Source organism: Phalacrocorax carbo, chromosome 9 (assembly GCF_963921805.1).
Source record: "Phalacrocorax carbo chromosome 9, bPhaCar2.1, whole genome shotgun sequence".
NCBI classification, from domain to species: Eukaryota; Metazoa; Chordata; class Aves; order Suliformes; family Phalacrocoracidae; genus Phalacrocorax; species Phalacrocorax carbo.
In genome coordinates, this window is record NC_087521.1 from 27193294 (window position 1) to 27212899 (window position 19606).

General features: G+C 38.1%; 1 protein-coding gene across 10 annotated transcripts in view; it reads left to right on the plus strand.

Annotated features, from left to right (window-relative positions):
* Positions 1–19075, plus strand: part of MARK3 (microtubule affinity regulating kinase 3) — a 66217-nt gene extending 47142 nt beyond the window's left edge. For 2 of the 10 annotated variants that reach the window (XM_064460826.1, XM_064460827.1), the window contains 6 exons: positions 1333–1436; positions 6084–6248; positions 6973–7230; positions 9597–9623; positions 14330–14374; positions 16589–19075. In XM_064460826.1, coding sequence (XP_064316896.1) covers positions 1333–1436; positions 6084–6248; positions 6973–7230; positions 9597–9623; positions 14330–14374; positions 16589–16934 — 945 coding nt within the window. In that variant the 3' untranslated portion in view covers positions 16935–19075. The remainder of the gene's footprint in view (positions 1–1332; positions 1437–6083; positions 6249–6972; positions 7231–9596; positions 9624–14329; positions 14375–16588) is intronic. The other 8 variants (XM_064460830.1, XM_064460831.1, XM_064460832.1 and 5 more) reach the window with 5 other exon arrangements.
* The last annotated feature ends 531 nt before the right edge of the window (positions 19076–19606 follow it).

Here is a 19606-nt window from a genome sequence, read left to right on the forward strand (position 1 = left end):
CAGGTTTATTTCAGGTCCAGAAACAAGAAATAAAAAGGTTTAGCTACTCTCCTTTTGTGCTTGAACTGTCTTTTTCTTTTTTTATCCTTCTTTCCATGATTCTCTACTGTAATCATTTTTGTGAAACCTTTTCTTAATGCTGTTTTAAAAGTCCGCTGAATTTCCCTTGTCTATCATAGCAGTAATTCTTCAAAGAACTCCAAAAGGTTAGTTGAGCATGAAGTCCCCTGGCTGATTCTTAGTGGCCATCCTTACTCCACACGTGCTTATCCAGGTGCTGACCAGTCATTCCCTTAAGCTAGCCTCCTCCAAGACTTTCCCCAGCAGAGATATTGAAAGTTAATAGCCTATTTTGCTTCCTGCTTTGCCCCATGATCCTTTTCTTTAAATAAAATATTTAACTTTTTTTTTGACTTTCCAACTATTTGCGGTTTCCTGTGTTATGTTCTTGGGGTGGGGAGAAAAAATATAAGGCTTGCCAGCTCTTACTTCCTCTACAACCTGGGGGTGCATGTTTATCTGGACCACCATGTTTTTCCTACAGTAATTGCATCTAACTTCTTATAATTCTGTTATCTGTGAATTACCTAGCTTCTCAGTCGTTCCTGGAAAATTGACCGCCAACTTGGGCATATCTCCACCCTCTTTCTCTGTAAAGACAGAGGCAAAGTAATTCTATTTCTTTTCTCCCCTCTAACATAAGGCCTGTAGTTTACGTTCCCCTGGTTCTCTTGTCCTCAGTGTATTATGCTTGTATTTCAATGTATATTTTTAAAAATGTCTTACTAAAATTCTCTGCAATTTCTCTTTAATTTGACTTATTCTTCCCTGTTTTTAAAACTTGTCTAGTGTTTTACAGCATTTTAATATCTAAAAGTTTACCTTCCCACTGAATTTGAGCACATTTTGTTTCTTAAGCTTTGCTTTTCCTATCTTGTTTAAGGATATGATTTTAACTTAAAGGAAAATTCTACAATCTACAAGTGGTAAAGTATTTAAAAAATAGGCTGTAAAGATATAGGCTATCCAGATGTAGATGAGGTGGATGCTACACATGTTCTGAATTACAAATTCTCAACATTGGTAATTAAAACTTTAAGCAATATAAATTTTGAGCCATCAACATGAAATACAAGAACAACTTAGAATTTTTTTTTTCTGATTGTATTATTCATTAAAAATACTGGAAGGTGTTTGTATATTAACTTAATTATTGTAAGTTTTATAACTGTGTAGAACTAGCATGAAGTAAACCAGCTTTCAGTTATATATAGATTTAACCCTAGAGAAGCCTTTTGTGGGGAGTAACAAGCCTATGTTCTTTAATTGTAGAATAATACTGCCCCCGGAGCAATGACACGACGCAACACATATGTTTGTAGTGAAAGAACCACTGCCGATAGGCATTCAGTCATACAAAATGGCAAGGAGAACAGGTATATGAAATGTCTTCCTATGGTGTATGTCCCTTGTCTTCACGCTTCCAAAATTTTTAATGCATAATTTAAAAATCGGTAATATTCTAGTGTAATTCTTAATGAAAGGTGAGTACAGATCTTTGGTTATGGAGCACGTGTAAGTATGTTGGGGTTCTTCTTTCTATGCGTAATTTATACAGCCTTTATACTTTGAATATAAAAGGAAGTTCCTAATTTTTTGTTTAATACATGTCATATTTGTACAGCCTTCATCTTAAATCAGTTGTTAACACCTGTGGCCAAATAGCATATTCTTGCAGAAGAGTCTTATTTAGTGTCATAGTACAAAGTCCATCTCTCTTGAGCCATTCTCTTTTTACGTTTCACTCTAAACTCTACTTTGTTAGGATTATTTGGAATACTGGTTTTTCTACAAAGTCACAGGGAGAAAGTAAATTTTTTCTGAGCAAAGATGAAACAGCGATGCGTCATTGTCTTGGACTACCAACATTCCTTACTGATATCCTTGTAGTCTAATTGCTTCCCAGTATTTTCAGAACTCATCTTGAGAAGGGAGGCACTGTTATTTCTGTGTTCTGAGTGAAAACAGTCAGAGAAATAACAAGTTTCCTCTTACTTTACTGAATGAAAGCCTGACTAGAGCACGCAATGGAACTGGAGTTAACCAGTTCATGTGTTAGCACCATAGCCACATCTAGTCCCATCCTTCCCTGTGTACCAGAGACGGAGGAGAGTTGTCAAAAAATAAATGTAATAGTGAAAGTAGACATAAGGTATAGAGTAACATTATTGAAGAATACCACCAAAAATCCTGGCTGGCTGAGGTGTTTTAAGTTCCAACCAATTGTTCTTCACAGAATTTTACTGGTCTCAAAAGCTGGTAACAATTAAGTAGTTGGCCATTGCCAGGAGAGCACCCAGAAAGATGGTACTTAATAAAAATGCTTAAGCTTGGAGGAGTGTGTACCTCTCTCCTGCTCTTCCCAGTTTTCTCCACCTCTTCCTAATTTTATGATGTATTGTAAAGGGTGGGAAGGAAATACTGTTCTTCTAGCTCTTGTTGAAGTTTTCCCTGCCTTTCAGCAGTTTATAAGGAGCAATGGTGGAGTTGTGGTCTTGAATTGAAAGTGTGTCTGTCCCTTGTTTGACACTTAGACCCTAGGGATAAAGGACGTGATTTTGACCCTGTCTCTTCTTCCTAGCTTTCTGCAAACTGAAAGTGATTAAGCAAAAAGTCAAGTATAAGTTTGAAGAGTGCCAAAAGTGTAGCTGGCCAGCTGGGCCTGCAGTCAACTGTCATGTGAAGTACAGCAGAGCTATTTGGTACTGTCTCTTAGTGTGTCTGTCTCAGCCTTCATTGGTTAGTCATTGTTAATGTAACCAAGTTTGTTTAGATTAAAGCTCACCATCCTTTCTTTGATTTGATGTTATTAGCTTTTTTCTTTCCAAATTGTTTGAAAAATGAACCTTTCTGTTCAAAATAGTTTTGATCAGATTTGATTACCTCATTTCTTGGTTTAATAACATTTTTTAAAATGTTTAATATCTTTGCAATGTATTGTCTACAATTTCTTTATTACATATTTAAAAGTAATTAGATATTGTTCACTATGAATGCTTGATATTCAGATGTCCCCTTAATTTAGGAGTAACTTCATACTCCTAAGGAGCTCTCTTTTGAAGTTGTTACTTATTTTTTACCAGCTTTGAGTTTCTCAGCAAACTGTTGTTTTTCTGGTTTGTCACATATGGGCATTAAGCTCAAAGTTAACATTGAGTAGTACTTGGCAACTGTATTAATTCTATCTTATATCTGTAATTGGTTATCCTTGTGTAATTTACCTTTTCTTGTTAGTATGGTATCCAGACATCGTTGCTTATCCTGCAAACTTTAGCCCTATTGGGGTCATTTGAAATGTCTGAGTTCTTATCACGTATTTTTTATTACTACTTTCATTACTCTTTATAGAGGGTTAAAACAAGAAAAGATAATAAGAATGCATTGCGAATTGTTTTACAATTTGAGACTTCTCATTGTCTGAAACACCTCAACACTAAACTGCACATTCATTTTGGCACGGTTTCAGAATTACTTTGATTTGGCACAGAGTTCAGAATTTACATCAATATATTTTGTTGCTGTAATTGGGCAAAGGCTCGACTGATCACATGAAATGCAGGGACCTTTAATGCAGGCTAAATATGGCTATTGATGGGACTGGCTCTTCAGAATGAATTCTGCCTGCCTTCAGGTGTTTCTGCAGTATCTCTAATATTATATTCTCAGCTTTGCAGAAAGTAACTTTAGACACTTGTAATGTTTTTTCTTCTGTGAAACAAGTGGAACCTGGGCTTTGTATAAATCCAAGGTTTTCTTAAAAATGCTTTCTGTGCTTCCAAAATGTCTGTTGGCGGCAAATGTTAAAGGCAGGGGTAATTGCTATAAATAATTTGTTATAGATTGGGTTTTCCATAGTCAGATACTGACTTGGGAGACTTGCCTTAAAAGGCAAGATGCGTACATTTAAAGTCTCTCTTCTTTCTGTAGAGAAAGTGTTAAAATGTTGACTGTTGTGGTTTTATCTTGCACATTGAATTTTGAGAAGGCACTGTTTCTGAAGTTACGGAAACTTTGAAGAATCGATAGTCAGCTACTGGATTTGATGGAGAAAGTAGTCTTGAAGACCCCATGCCAGACTGGTAGAAGCAAAGGGTTTTTAACTCTCACATCCCTACTTTAACACATTGTGTGGCTGACAGGCATTCTGCTGGAGATGACTCTGTTGGCTTTCCTCCAAAGACCGAGCATTAATTAAAGCACTTGGGGACTCATGAAACACTCTTCATAATGATAGGCAATTGCTTTAAATTATTTGTGTTACAAATGATTTACAACGGCCTCAGATATTTAATAAGCCTTGGCACTAATTGGTGCATGTTAGCTCACTGTTCCTGTGTTCCCAGGCTAGTAATCCAAGGAAGCTGATTTGTAGCAAAGCTTCAGAGGAAGAAATAAAAAGGCTTTAATATGTGCTCTGGTACCTTATTGACACCTTTCGCTATCACATCTTTGGAGGCAGGTGAATAAGTAAACTTGGGCCTAACATGTTGTAAAACTAGACTCTCTCTCCTTTAACTTTTGCAACAAATTGAGAGGAAAGGAGCTGTAAGTGCTTGAGAGGCTAGTGACCGATTGTTTGGGATTACTTGACTTTGGGGTATTGCTTTTGAGATGGATGTTGATTTCCTTACAATTTCTTAATACCCTGAGGTAATGTAAAAGCTGGGCTGTGTTGCAGGCTTCTTTGGAGTGGTGGTTGTAGTTGGCATCCTGCTGGATCAGCGTTGTAGAGAGATGCATGCGTGACTCAGATGAAGTTTTCTATATTCTGAGAAGTTAAAAACAAAACAAGTAGATTTTGCTAAATGTTTTAGTCAGCAGTTCTGATGTCTGAGCTGTGAGGTGTTTTCTGCTGGTGCTTTGAGACTGAAGTCCAAGAAGTGGGTCAGCTGATACTTGTAGCTGGACTAGCATTCTCCTTTCCAAAGTCTGACATACCAGAATGAGATAACAGGACTTGAATTTCAGTATGCATAGCCATGAACTAACCTGGAAGCAAACGTGTAGTGTCATGAAGCTGTCACTAACTATTAATGATTTCTTAACCTTGAACAATGTTTCTGAATTACGGTTGCCTTACTTTCAAAGCAAAGTTAAGATGAATGATTTATGGCATTATAGACTGAAAGGCTCAATGCATCTTCTGGCCTCTCAGTTTTCTCCCTATCTTATCATTACTAAATAACATGAAGGCTGCAAAGAGTATTTTGGCCCAAAGAAAGAAAAAGGTTTCATGCTCCTATTTTAACATACTGTGCAGCTGGCAGCTTACTGGCCATTCTGCTAAGGCAGCACTGCAGAGCTTCTCTCAAACCCTGATTGGTAATTTGAAGAATTTAAAGGTTTGTGGCCAAGCAGTATGAGATGCTCTTCAGCAGTCATACCTCTTCCTTCAGAGAGTACCAAGTGTTATTCATTGTCTCCTACATGTACAGGTTGATTAATGGTAGCATTCTTGTTTGGGTCTCTCTGGACTTGTTAAAGATCATGGTATTGTTTTTGATTGTGCCTGTGAAGTCCCTCCCTCAGTTATCAGATGCAGATCAAGATTTGACAGCTTGCCCAACTTACATTGATTTCTTTTAACATGAATACATTCTGAAAACGTGTTTCACTGCAGTAATGGAGCTATCATTGGTCTTTTGGAAAGTGCAGTTGGTGGGTTTTTAATGCGATTTTTAATGTTAAGACCAATATGAAATGCATCGGTGCTGTATACTAGTGCTTTGGCATAGAACACTGAGTTATTCAGGTTCCGTACATCTAGGAGGTTATCACCGCAAACTAATGCTAATGGTAAGAGAATGATTACTTCATAGCTATCAAGTGCTATAGTAAGGATGCTTTTTAAGGGGAGTGTAGGGTAGTTGCTGCTTTTTACATAGAAGAGGGCTGTTAGAGTTCGTGTTCTTTGATAAATCAGTTAATAGAAGGAAAAGTTTGCTTTTTTTCTATGCAGTAGTTTGTTGTTGGTCCATCATGCTCTTCTTTCTGCCTCTGCCTGAACCCAAACCCCCTCACAGCCTGACAGAAATGTTCGCTTACGCAGCTAGCCCTGCTTCAGTTTGTACTACATCCTTCTCCAGTGTTCGGCTGCGACATCAGAAGTCGATGTCCATGTCAGCCTCTGTGCACACGAAGATGATGTTGCCTCCAATAGACAATGGCGCAGATAACTTCAGGCCTATGTAAGAACCTGAAATCGTTGTGAAACTAACTTATACCCACTGCTTCTTAACTTTGTGCTGTGGAATTTTAGTCCTAGATTGTTCTAGTATATATTGCCCACAAGATGTGTGTTTGTTCATTTTTTTAGTCTTGTTTACATTTGTCCTGTGGTGTGTCAGGCTGTCTGTGACATAATCCTGCAGTAATGAACCTTAATTTTTTCCTAGTGTTAGGAGTATTGGACATTCCCTATTGTCAAAGTTTGTGGGAGACTTTAACTGTATATCCTGAAGGACTTCACTACTTGGAGCGGTTTGCTTGTAGAGAATTTTGTGTAGGATACTTTCAAATTAGCAAGATTTTCAAAGATGTATATATAGAATGTTCAGGGAGAGACACTAAAGTTACCTATTGCTTCTCTTTCCTGGGAGGAAACTTTATTCATCTATTCCTTTATCAGTCTTCTCAGTGAAACATTGTATGCCTAGTTTATCTGATCTTTTCCAGGATGCTCCTTTTGCATTTTTCTGCCTATGTAGGTTTCTGTTTCGGCAGCCTTTTAATCCTAACTTCTTAAGAGTTTTGATTCCATACAGTGCTGTAATGTTGATATTTCAAATCCTGGCCTATATAAAAGTGTCTGCTTATGCTTCACTGTAGAATGTAGTGTTTTGTGTTTTCCTGCAGTACCATAGTGCTTCAGTAAAGAAGTTCTAGCATTGTGTTTTTTGTTTTCTGCTCTAGCACTATTCCCGATCAAAGAACTCCTGTTGCTTCAACTCACAGCATTAGCAGTGCAACCACACCTGATCGTATTCGTTTCCCCAGAGGAACGGCTAGTAGGAGCACTTTCCACGGCCAGCTCAGAGAGCGACGTACTGCTACTTACAACGGACCACCAGCCTCTCCCAGTCTGTCCCATGAAGCAACACCGCTCTCACAGACTCGAACCAGGGGTTCCACTAATCTATTTAGTAAACTAACTTCAAAACTAACAAGAAGGTAAGCCTCTTAAAATGTAATGCAACATTTCCATTATATCAGGTAGTAGACACACCAACTAGCTAATTGCTCAGGTTGTTTTGTCCACATTCTCTGATTAATGGCTTAACTATTTCTGCAACTTAAAATACACTGGCTTATGATTTTTTCATAGTTCTTTTTGGTTACAGAAGCCATTTGTTTTTAGTAGTTGAATCAAATGGGATAAAAAGTGAGACAGCTTGGTCTGTGCTGATTTTTCTGTGCTCATCCTCATGTCTGAGGTACAAGTGGTGCAAAGCTGAAACGTTTCAGCTTAGGTCAAAAGCTGCTCACTCTGTGTGGTCTATCAGTAGCCAGCATAAACTAGAATCCCAGTCTTGATATTTAATGTAGCGTTTGAAGCTCAGGTTGTTTTTCTCAATCACTTAAGCTATTAATATTTCCAGAAAACCCTTGCTGATAATGCACAAACGGAAACATCACAGGTAGGGGCAGGAGACAAAAGCTTCTTTTGGCAGTAGCACTAGCATAGGTTTATATCAAAATAAAGGCAGTACTGTGCTTTCATTCTAGGCAGGATTCTGGTCAAACCGTGAAAAACTTACTCTTATTTTGACCTTTAGTTCATGTGCAGGTTCTGGTTTTGGTGTGAAAGGTGTATTAGTGCAGGAACAACACCTGCTTAAGCTAGGCTTTGGCTAGACCAACAGTTTTTATTCTAATTGGACTTCTAGTTTCAAATCATGTATGATTTTAAATAGTTCCTACAAACCCTAAAATTGAAAACCACTTATTTTCCTTCTATGTTTAAAACCTGTTGGTTCACATACCACATACTTCAGGCCACTCTTGTGTTTGCAGAAGTGAGGGTTTGTTTATCTTTACCTTAAGATAATCTCCATGCTTTTGTACCCCCCTCCTTGTGAAATTTTTTTGGAACATATCATTCTGATCTTGGTCTGCTTGCTTTTGTTTTAGGTTTATATCACATCAACACCAAGCCATTTTCTTCCTGTCTGTTCTGTGACTATACATGCCTCCCTCTCAGCATCCTCTTCATAGTCTCCTATTCCTGCAAAATAATGCTATGCCAAACTCCAGTTTTTCACAACTGACTGATCTCAATTTAGAGAGTGAATTTCTTTAAAAACTTTAAAATTTTTTTTTAAATTTCTTTAAAAATTTAAAAATTAGAATGTGAAAGCCTAGCCTTTTGTAAATGTTTTACCCTGCTCAGCTCTGTCGGCTAACACTTCCCTGTTTAGTTGGTTATTTTCGTTCTTTTTCTGTTGAGAGAGAAAAGATTAATTTGATTTTTTAAAGAAGTCATCTGCTTTTTGTCAAGTGAAGTCTTAATCAAAGACATCCTTTTGGCACATCTTTCTGTACTTATGTTTGTAATATGTATACTTAATTTTCCATCTGATGTTCCAAATATGGACACTCAAACTGTGAACATGCAAGCTTTTCACTTGAGCTGCTGGAACATACTATTTTGCATTGTGTATCGCTCAGTTGTTTAGGCAGCATGCAAACTTCTGTCACTACCTCTGAGTTTCAACTTGTGCAGTGCAGTTTTCTTGAAGAGGTTTTTCCCCACTGCTTTTGGGAATAGTTTAAATTCCATCTGGACTTGATTAAATAATGTGCAGTTGTAAAACAATAGTGCTGTTGCAGGTGGTTGAGTTTGCACTTGGAGGGCCTCTTGGGGTAGGACTCTGTTATACTAGGTGCTGTAGAACCTACTAAGGAGGTGGATAATGCCATCAAAGGACACAGATATGTTTCTTCTCTTTAAACAAATAATAAAAAAAAAAACAGCCTTAAAACCTGTTAATTTATTCTGGCATTCTCTATAGGGGATCAGGATCCTTTTGATTATTAACTACTTACGTTCTGGTCTAGGCAATTGTTACAGCCTCTGTCACTAAATTAACTAAATACTTAAGGCAGTTTTTGGCACAACGTGGCTGACCTAATGTTATGAAGGAAGGAAGAAACCTAACTCTGAAGATACTCAACATCTAATTATAGTAGGGTTATTGATTTTTGCTTTCTGTTTGAAATACATGAAGAAAATACAAACATATTTTTATGTGACTATGCAGATTGAGTTTTAAAGTGTTTTGACACCAGTATGTATTTCAATTCATAATAACTACTGGTGGCATATTTCCCAGAAAAATTACGTTTGGAAGTCACAATGCTAAGAGTTTGACTCTTCAGACCCTAAATCATCTGCCTAATCTCAGAATGTATTGAAATGTAATTTTTAATGTGCATTTTAAATGAGATCCTTTTGCATGTTTCACTCTAAATGGCTTTTTTAATTTATTTTGTACAAAACTTTTTGTTAATTATTATTTTGGCTTAATTTCTTTTAGAAACATGTCATTCAGGTTTATCAAAAGGTAGGATTTATTTATATTTAAAAAAAAGTGGCTCCTGCAATTAACAACAGATTTGGCTTTCTAGCCTTGGTTTTCTGAAAACTAAACTTTCTGCTGAGAACTAAATACTTTCTTTCTTGAGAGGAAAGCATAGAATAAATTCATTAACTCATGATGATACTTAAGAATCTGTGGCACCTGTATAACAAGATGCTAAGCATGCCTTGTGAATTCTTTTTTCTTCGATAGAGTTGGTAGTACCAAAGTAATTCTGTTCTCTGTACTAATACACTTAGCATGCTTATGTTTGAAGAATGAGGTGTTTGATAACAATGATGAAAGTATAAACAAAACATAAGGTTACAAGCAAATAAAGGTAAGTGATGCTAAATTTACATTATCTATCTGTTATGATATTTTAAAAAATCAGTTTGAAGTGTTGTCTGGAGTTGATAAAAGAGAAAGCAAATGGAACACGGTTGTCAGTCTAACAGTTTCGTATGGAAGACTGAAGATGCAGTGGCGGTGTATTTATTTTAAAATGGGATGCATTTGCTGAAGTGAATTGCAGCTGAACAAAACAAAAAGTATAACATCTATGCAAATTTGTTAACAAAAGTAAGAAGCTCAGAAGTCTGATTCACATTTCAAGCCCAAGGGATTGAATTTAGTTTTGTGATTTGGGAACGAATCAAGCTGCTCTATATCTTGTTATTATGACTCATGAAAGTTGGTTATACTTTTGATCCACAGGTAATTTTTCCAGTAGAATTTTGTAATGCTCTGTTCAGTCATGTCATATATCTTGGAGCTTCTTAAAGGGTGGTACTTTCAATTTCTAACTACTGATCAAAAATCGGGAGACAGGGCCAAAAACCAGACATCTCTTTTAACTTTCAGAATGCAAGGCTATGCATGTGACTGTAATTTGAAGTTTGTCAGACCATTTCAAGGAAATATTTAGATTAGGGAGACCTGAGATACGTAAATTGCTGCCTAAATTTGGGTTTATGATGTACGGTCCCAGTATAAAAGTACCCTACCCAATTAAATGAGTAAATGCCATGCCACGGTAACAATAATCAGGGCTCTTCCAAACGTGACTATGTTTAGAACTGTTGTTGGTTGGGTTGTCTGGCATTGTCACAGCTGACTTGAGAAAAGGAGTATGCACTGGCTGTTAAGGAAAAAAACCATCCACCACAGTACACAGATGAAACTGAGCAGCAGCAATAGTTTTAACCCAACATCCATCATGACCTGTGGGGTGTGTATCACTTTGTAAGAGGGAGCTTTCGTCTCCCTATAGTCACATTCCTTGTAAAACAAAGGATTGTGATCTGTGCAACCTCCACAGAGGGAAGCATGTAAGTGTGTTACTCTGCTCTGAAGAAAGATGAAAAATGCTAATATGAGTACAGTTTTAAACCAGAAGGTTACTGTTCAAACCTGAGACTTAAAAAAAAAAATGTAATTTTTTAATCATTGCTAAAAATTTTCCTTTGACTTGAGGCCAGAAATCTCAGACTATTGTGGATATAGATGCTGCAGCTTCCATGAATGTCTTTTGGATCAGAGATTTGCAAAGTCTTACACCACCTACACAGGACCAGACTGTGCTTTTTAAATTCTGTTTTAAGTGTGCGTGGTGTCCCTCCATACCTGATCTGTATGTACGTACAAAATTAGATTGAAAATGTTGGGGGATTCGGCAATTTCTTCTCGCTTTGTGTGCTATGACTCTTATCTAAACTCACTGTCCTTGATACTGAAAGAACTACTGAACCCAATAGCATGTATGTATAGTACTGCATCATCATTGTAGGGAGCTGAACAAAAGTAGATAATCAGTTACTCCTTTTTAAACTACTGCGTTCTAGTATTGTACTTGGTACAGAGAGGTATAAAATACATCTCTTGTACCATGCACTGCGCTTACCAATCTTCATATGGTAGAAGTCTTAACTTTTTTCTGACAGCAAACATCACTGTGTTCTGGATTTTATCGCAGCATCTCTTCTCCATTTCCATAAATTGTTCCTATTTTAGCATCTTGCAGTTTTTGCTGGTTTTCCATATCTTTTTAGACAGTTTTCTTTGTGCTTATTTGGATTTTTAACACAGAGCATACAAAGATGTAAAGAACAAAACACAGCGTAACTCAGGACAGATGTATGGAAACATTATTTGTGAAAGCCTTTCACAAACCATAAAGGAGATATGCAATGCCTACGCAGTGACAAATAAGAACATAAATTTCCTATATATTTGTTACATTCTCCAGACCAAGGAGTGTCTTGATCCATAAAATTAGTTTCTGTAAAAATACAAGCGAAAGCAGAAAACTTACAACATAAACTAGCAATTTGCAGTTCCCGCAGAAGTGAAGGTGGTATTAGCAGTGAGGAGGCCTCAGGGCCACATCTGACTTGCAGACCCACTGAAACAATACTGGCAGTACAGTAAGTGACTGTTCCCAAAGCACCAGTGCTGAGCTGTAGAACTGGACCATAACCATGTCCTTCGTGAAGGAAAGAGCATCTAGAGAGACTGGCACAGCTCTCCAAAGCTTGGCATGATCGCTCGTATTTGAGGGTGCGTGTCACCAAATGCAGTTCCTTGTGCTAAATAAATAGAATGCTGATGCGTGGAAAAACTGAGCAAAGTAAGGATTTTCTGAGAGGCTTCCATGAAAGAGCGTTTATTTCCAAGTGGCAGGTATTTTGTAAATAATGACCTTTCTTAGATTTAGAGTGGAGTGGTTTAGAAACTGAAGAGTTTGGCTTAATTTCAGCCTAAAAAGGGTCTAAGAACATCATTAAGGATTTTTTCCACCCAGACTTTTCTGGACAGATTCCAGTAACAGTAAGACTGTTCATTGTTGGGGACACTGGTTGTGCTGCTGTTTTCTACAACCTTTGGCAAGCTTCAAACAAACAGAAAAACAGCAAACAAAAAACAAAACCAACAACAAAAACGAAAACCACAAAAAAAACCCCAAATCCATAAATGTTTGCAGCTCTTGGCAAAGCTCTCATCTTCCACTTTGTAGGAACACAGTAGGCTCTTTAAAGTTCAAGTACCCTCAATTTTTCAGTTGAGCAGTGTCTTCAAATTCGTTGCTTGCTTTGCCCAGTAAAACAAGTCTTTCCCTTATCATCTGAAAGGTGTGGATTTGTTCAGTTTCTCCCTTCCCAGTCCTGCAGAGTTGTCATAAAGGATGAGTTCATGGACTATATAAGCAGACCTTAAAAACCTTTACCTGCCTTCTCCTATACCCACCATAGATAAGTAGCATGAGATCTCATGAAAATAACGACCATTAAAAACCCACTTTGAAGTGCCAGAATTAGTTGAGGACTTGTTAGTTGTTTGCTTCTCATTACCTTCTTTATCCTTTTTGCTTGTGACAGCTGGCAAATGTTTCCTAGTAGAAACTGCGTGCTGTGCAGTACCTCAGAGAGCAGGGTTCTGATCAGATGCAGTTGTGACAAGCAGCTGAGTGACTTACCACTTTCTTAATTGAATTTCTATTGCAACAGCAGTGTGTCTTTTGAAGGAGGAGCAGGCTCCGTAGCTTATACAGTGAGTGCTGCCACCATGCTCCTTGCGGTGCTCGCACAGCGCGTGTTCCCTTGTGACAGGGGATGCACAGAGTCATCTTACAAGCCTGTTCCCTCAGTGCAACACTCAAAAGGCAGGAAAGGAGGAAATGAAGCCTCGTAATACCCCACAGACCCTGACATAAATATCACTGCATCAAAAAAATAAGTTTACTGCCTTATATTCCTATCCATAGACACCTGTCAAACTGATTTAATAGTTTACATTTTTCAGTGAAGCCATGTACTAGCTTAGAGTAGTCTTGATAAGAGTCTTATAAAGGCAGCATTCCCTGTGAGCAGAACTAATGCTGACATGGCATATCATGGTACCACAATAATGGGAAGGTACAGGAAGATGATTTTCTCCTTAATTCTGCTTGATACAGCGTGCTTAAAAATGGTAGTGGTCAGCAATGTAGCTTTAAGCAGTGCAAGAAGGCAAAAGGCTGAAGCTTACTCTTGGATGTAGAAGATGCATCAATGTGGGAATTAATAGGATGGAGTTAGCACAGCTTGAGAAATCTTACGTTTACCTCTAAGCTTTTGTTAAAATGTGTATGCATCTTGGCTTTTTGTGTTAAGGTATTTGGTATTGATTAAACACCTAATACGTCTGACCTAATGTGCATGCAAACACGCGGGGTGACCAGACTCATCTGTAAATAGGGTATTTTTTCAAATATATATTGTATTCCCAGACAAAAATTTTAATATCATTACCCTAAAAATAATTGGGAGCTATTTATCTTCTGGGGGGTACTTACTAAATAATACAATAACTTCAATATGCTTTGTAACTTCAGTTTCACATTTTCTGCTTTTAGAAGTTCAGCTTTATTCAGTGAGTTTTACAGCATTTATACCTGTGAACATACCATGTAAAAGCTAGTTAGGGTGTTTTTAAAAACTGCAGTTTATAAAATTCCATTTGGTTTGACAATATGTTATATTCTGAATTTGGTCTAATGTACCAAGTTCTTTACATCTTTGTTGCTTCATATTTTAACACACCCTTGGTATGACTGCAGTATCTTTTAGCAACTACTCAGATATTGTATACTGTAGTGTAAGATTTGTCTTCTCTTTCCCACTTCCTTTTGCTTCTGCATTCTTTTCAATGAGGCTCCCGACTGAATATGAGAGGAACGGGAGATTTGAGGGCTCAAGGTGAGGGTAAAATTTTTGTTTAAAATGTTACTTAGGTGAGTCTGAACCTTCCTCCCCTTGATTATGTGGCATAGTGGCTTCAGGCAGCAGCTTTTGTTTCATGTAAGGCTTTGAAACTAAACATAGATGCATTTCTGTCTGCAAAACAGCTATTAAAGCCCTGACTGACTTGGTTCTAAACTTTCATCTTTCCTGTTGCCTTTTCCCTTGTGTGTTTTTCTGCATTTGAGTCGTTGAAATTTGCTGTTGTCTTGTAGATGTGTAGGTTAAGTGGTCTCTAGTGAGGCTGCAAACGTGTGGGATAACCACTGAAAGCTGATATTTCTCATCTCCAAAATCACAGATAGCTAAACAATTTTTTTGATATTACGCTCTTCTTCCAAAACCTGCGTATCAAAAAATACTATAAATGATCAAACTTGTGCTGGTTCTGCCAACTGTTTTCAAGTAGAAAAAGCTTTCAAAAATAAAATGATCATTCAGTAAAAGTTGGTGTTCCCCCTGCCCCCTTACAGCCTTATTAAATTAAAACCTTAAAGTTAAAACAAAGTACTCTTTAATTTGCTTGCTGAATTTTATAACATCTGGCAAATAACGTAGCTGGATTTGACAGCGTAATCCTATGACTTGCAGTTACTGGAAGCCTTTTTAATAGACAGTAAAATTATGAAATTGCTTATCTTTGAGAAATATATTTTAGTTTTGACCTTGCTATCGCTTTTTATTTAACTTTTTCATAATTGCCTCCTTAATAGTGGTAGAAGAAAAGCATTGTGTAACCAGAAACTCATTGCCAACTATTCTAAAGAGCAGCTTGACTTAATACTGTAAATTGAACTTCAAAGCTCAACACGAGACCTAAACTGCAAGGTTTGATGTCAGCTAGGTTACGTATTTTTACAAAATATTTAAGCGTGACAGTCAATATATTTGTCTCTTGCCCTGAGGACAAGTAAATTTGAAGAGGCAAGTGACAGTGTGCAAATATTCATAAAGCAAATTTGTCATATTTTTCCCCAGAGGTCCAAATGTAGTTCCTTATTCTTCAGCTGCGTGACCACTGGTTTTAATGGAAGTAGAAGAATCATTGCAAACTAGAAATTTCTGGAACGTTTTCTTTGTCCTGTGTAACTTTATCACTACCAAAAGAAAAGCTTTTTAATTAAAAAAAAAAATCCCAAAGTTGCAGACCTGGGAAGTGCAGTCTCAACATTTTGTGCTTTATCGCTTAAAACTGACAGTAATGGTAACCCTTTTGTTTGTCATCTTTACTAACAACATTGAGGAGGTGTCTAATAGTGACTTCCAACTCCCCTTCCTGCATTTTGGCCTCAAAGACACTTAGCTGCATAGCTTGTAGCAGCAAAAGACTTCATCGCTTTACCTCTATCAGTCATTGGTGTTAAACAAATTACTGACCAACTTAGACAAAGTATTTCCTCTCTGTTGAAGGTCACCCCTATAGCCTACAATGTGGTGGGTCTCTAGTGATCGTCCCAAACACTTAGCCGTGCAGGAAGGCCAAAGTGAAACCGAATCAGCCCAGAACTGGGTAGCACAACATGTTGGCCCTGGGGCAGTAGGTGTGTGACCCCTGTGAGGTCCCCCGTCCTGCTGTCCTTCCTCCTGCTTGCAGCTAACTACTGTGGGACTCCACAGCCCCCCCCAGTGCTTGATCTCCAGCCTGCTGCACAGGAGGAGGTGCAGAGGAGCCCCCAGGATCCTTCTGCACAGGCTCGTCCCTATTGTGTCTGAGTGGGGACCTCCCAGGGGCTGGCACTCCCATGACCTGGGCTGAGCCCCCTTTTGTCGCCAGTCACCACTATTTGAATGTTCCAGAAACTTCTAGCACAGAGCTGGTGTTTCAGCTGTCCGCGTGGCCCAAGAATAGGGACTTGAGCAGAACCTGCCTTAAAGTCGAGTTGTAGGTGATGCATGTAGTTCTACCTCCGCAAGGTCATTTCCCTCATGCTCCTGACTCCAGTGACTTCCAGTTGTGTTACCCGTCGTACCATACCTTTGTTTCAGCCCCAACAGCTAATGCTTTACCTTGACTGTCTGTTTATACAGCAACTAGGAAGGCGGGGCATTGCTCGCAGCCGGAGCCTCTAGATGCTGCTCTTAATACCAGTAGTGTGCGTTTAGTTTGCTTCACTAACACGAAATGTGGAGAAGGTAGCTGGCCCTACTGACTAATAAATCGCTGTCTTTCAGCCGCAATGTAGCTGTGGATCAGAAGGACGAGAACAAGGAAGCCAAGCCTCGGTCGCTGCGTTTTACCTGGAGCATGAAAACCACCAGCTCCATGGATCCCAATGACATGATGAGGGAAATACGAAAGGTTCTGGATGCCAATAATTGTGACTATGAACAAAGAGAGCGTTTCTTGCTTTTCTGTGTCCATGGAGATGGGCACGCAGAAAATCTTGTACAGTGGGAGATGGAGGTGTGTAAACTGCCAAGACTGTCCCTGAATGGAGTTCGCTTTAAGCGGATATCGGGAACATCCATAGCTTTTAAAAACATTGCTTCCAAAATTGCCAATGAGTTAAAGCTGTAACAAGAAAAATAGTTAAGTTGTAAATTAGTTAGCAATTTCAAGTGTTTTTGAGAATTCCAATGGAAATGTATAGAATAACATTTAGGCAATAACTTCTGCATCCTTCTGAATAGTGATATTAAAAAAAAGCTGCTGAGCTGGGAGGGAGAGTTGGACTTTTTTATAAGTGCACTACAGCATTAAAGTTGCCTACTATGTAAAATATTACCCCTTCTGCTTTATTTCCATTGCTCCCAAGTCTTTGACAACAAGTTGAAACACAGAATATATTCATTTAAATATGCCTCCTGTTTGTGTGGATGTGTGAATGTACAGTATGTGTGTATAATATATAAAGTATTATATGTAAACAATTCATTTACAACATCGAGCTGTACCAGTACCTCTTTTTGGGCTAATTTTGGTGCTAAAAATTGAAATGGCCAAGGAGGAAACACTTGAGTTAATATTTAAAATAACTGAAGCGATAACCAGTAAATGCAGGTTTACAGTTCACTGCTGTGTTAAGGAATAAAAAAAAAAGTGTGTGAAGGGTTTGGATTTACGGTTGTGAACATTATTAGTCCTGTTTTCTAAGTAGATCTCATGAGATTATTAAAAATTCACTTTTACTGAGTAAGTCTTGCATTATATTTTGCCCACCTATTTATTATTTAAGTCTGAATCAAATTTTTAAAATGTAGTTGATTTGTGCATTAAAATTTGGGTAAACGCTTCCATTCTTCTGCTTCTGCTGAACTGCTAAAATTTTATCTTTGTCCTTTTGGCCTATGATATTGATTGCAGCTAAGAACACTTTTCTGTTGTTCCACCGTTCCTCTACAGAACGAGGCAGTCTAAAAGGATGTGCTAAATGCTTACGAGTGACTTTTTCTTTGAGACCACGTTCTCTACGTTAGACTAGTTCAGACTGATACAAAGCACAAAAGGACTCTCAAATAACAACCGTATTCTGATGCAAGTCACCACGTCCAAGTCGGTGCCGTTCTGAGGTGTTGCTGCACCTGTAGCAATACCGTCCTTTGCGTTCTGGGTGCACACAGTATTGAAACCCAAAAGTGGAAATCAAATTGGCTAATGATCTCTGTCGTAATGTCAAACTTGCTAAACTACAGCCATAGGCAGTAGCAGTTAAAACTTTTCCTTGCAGCTCGCTTCCAGCGTGCTTCCACTTGGCTCTGGTTGTATTGCTTTTGATGGCTTTATTCCAGTTGTGTCGCTAGCTTCTGCTGTGGAGGGAGTCCACTGTTGCTCTGTTAACGTGCAGTGAGGAGACCCACCCTTGAACTCTCTGACGGCCAGTTAGCTTTTTGTAGGGCACGAAGCTACTCTGGGATGGTCCCCACTTTTTAACGATCACTGTGCTGAGCTGGATTTGATTTTGCAAACCAGAGTGAAGAGATTTCTTCATGTTGTTTCCTACTGATACTCAGTTTATTTCATCAAGGACTTCTGTAGAGAACATCCTGCATTATCTACTTGACTTTTTGAATTCACGTTTTATGGTTATATTTCAGTGAAGCACCTAAGCATGTACTTAACATGTGCTTTAAACTGGAGCCTAAATTTGCATTTTAAATTTGCAGTGAGCTAATAGTTATTCATAGAACACGGTTCAGATTTGACCCGAGGTGAAAATGCAAAATCCTTAATATTTTGCAAGTTAGTTCTTGTGATCTGTAGTCTGTGAAGGCAGCAGACTTGCCCTCTCTTTCCCTAAGCATTGATATTGATTATGCTAGTTTAACGGATAATCATAATTGTTAAATGTAGTAAATATTTCTGAATTTGCATTTTATTCTCTGTATATTCTGTATCATGCCATGGCTTGAGAACTCCAGGTGCTACCGGAGTTCAGGTGGCTTTCAGTGCTCTGCCTGTGCTGCTCAGTATAATTTTTTTTCCCCATGAAAACTCCATTTTGTAATAGCAATAAGACATTTCAGGGCAGTCATTGTACTTTCTCAGGTGAATGGTCACCTATCCTTTTACTTCCTGTGTTCTAAGCACTCCTCCAAATGTATTTTTTTCACCTGGCAGTGCACTTTGTTGTCTGAACTGAAAACTGTTCTGATAAATGATGTAAATCTGTATTCGATGGAAGTTCCAAGAGGTTTCGTATTAAATGTTTTCTGAAATACTCTCTTCCTACTTCACCTGTTAAGTATGTAATTGTTTCCAGAAAATGCACCGGTATCATACTCTCGAAATTTAAAGTTTGTACTTAAGTATTTTTCTTAGTGTTCTCAAAAGGTTCTTTCAGAGTAAATCTGTATTTGAGGTATTAAAAAAAATGATGTATTATAATCGGAAACAGATCTTTAACAGCTTCCTTCCCAAATGCCTCGTAAAATTACCAAGCTGCAAGAATATACCCTTGTTTCTTTAGCAACACCACATGCTTACTGTTCAAGTCTCTAGGAGTTGCCTGGAAACAAACACTACCTCTTTCGTATCTCCAAACCACAGATGAACTTCTTCCCAAACACAAGCCTTTTACTCGTTCCTTTTCCTTGGGGATCTGTGTAAGATTTATCAGTGCTGCTGGTGATACGACTCTGCAAAACTCTACAGCTGGTTTTTCTCTCCTTAACAGACAAGTTTTAAAAATAATCAGAGGTCAGTGTGTGGTGAGGAGGAAGCAGCAGGCCTAGGCATTTTGAGATGCATGT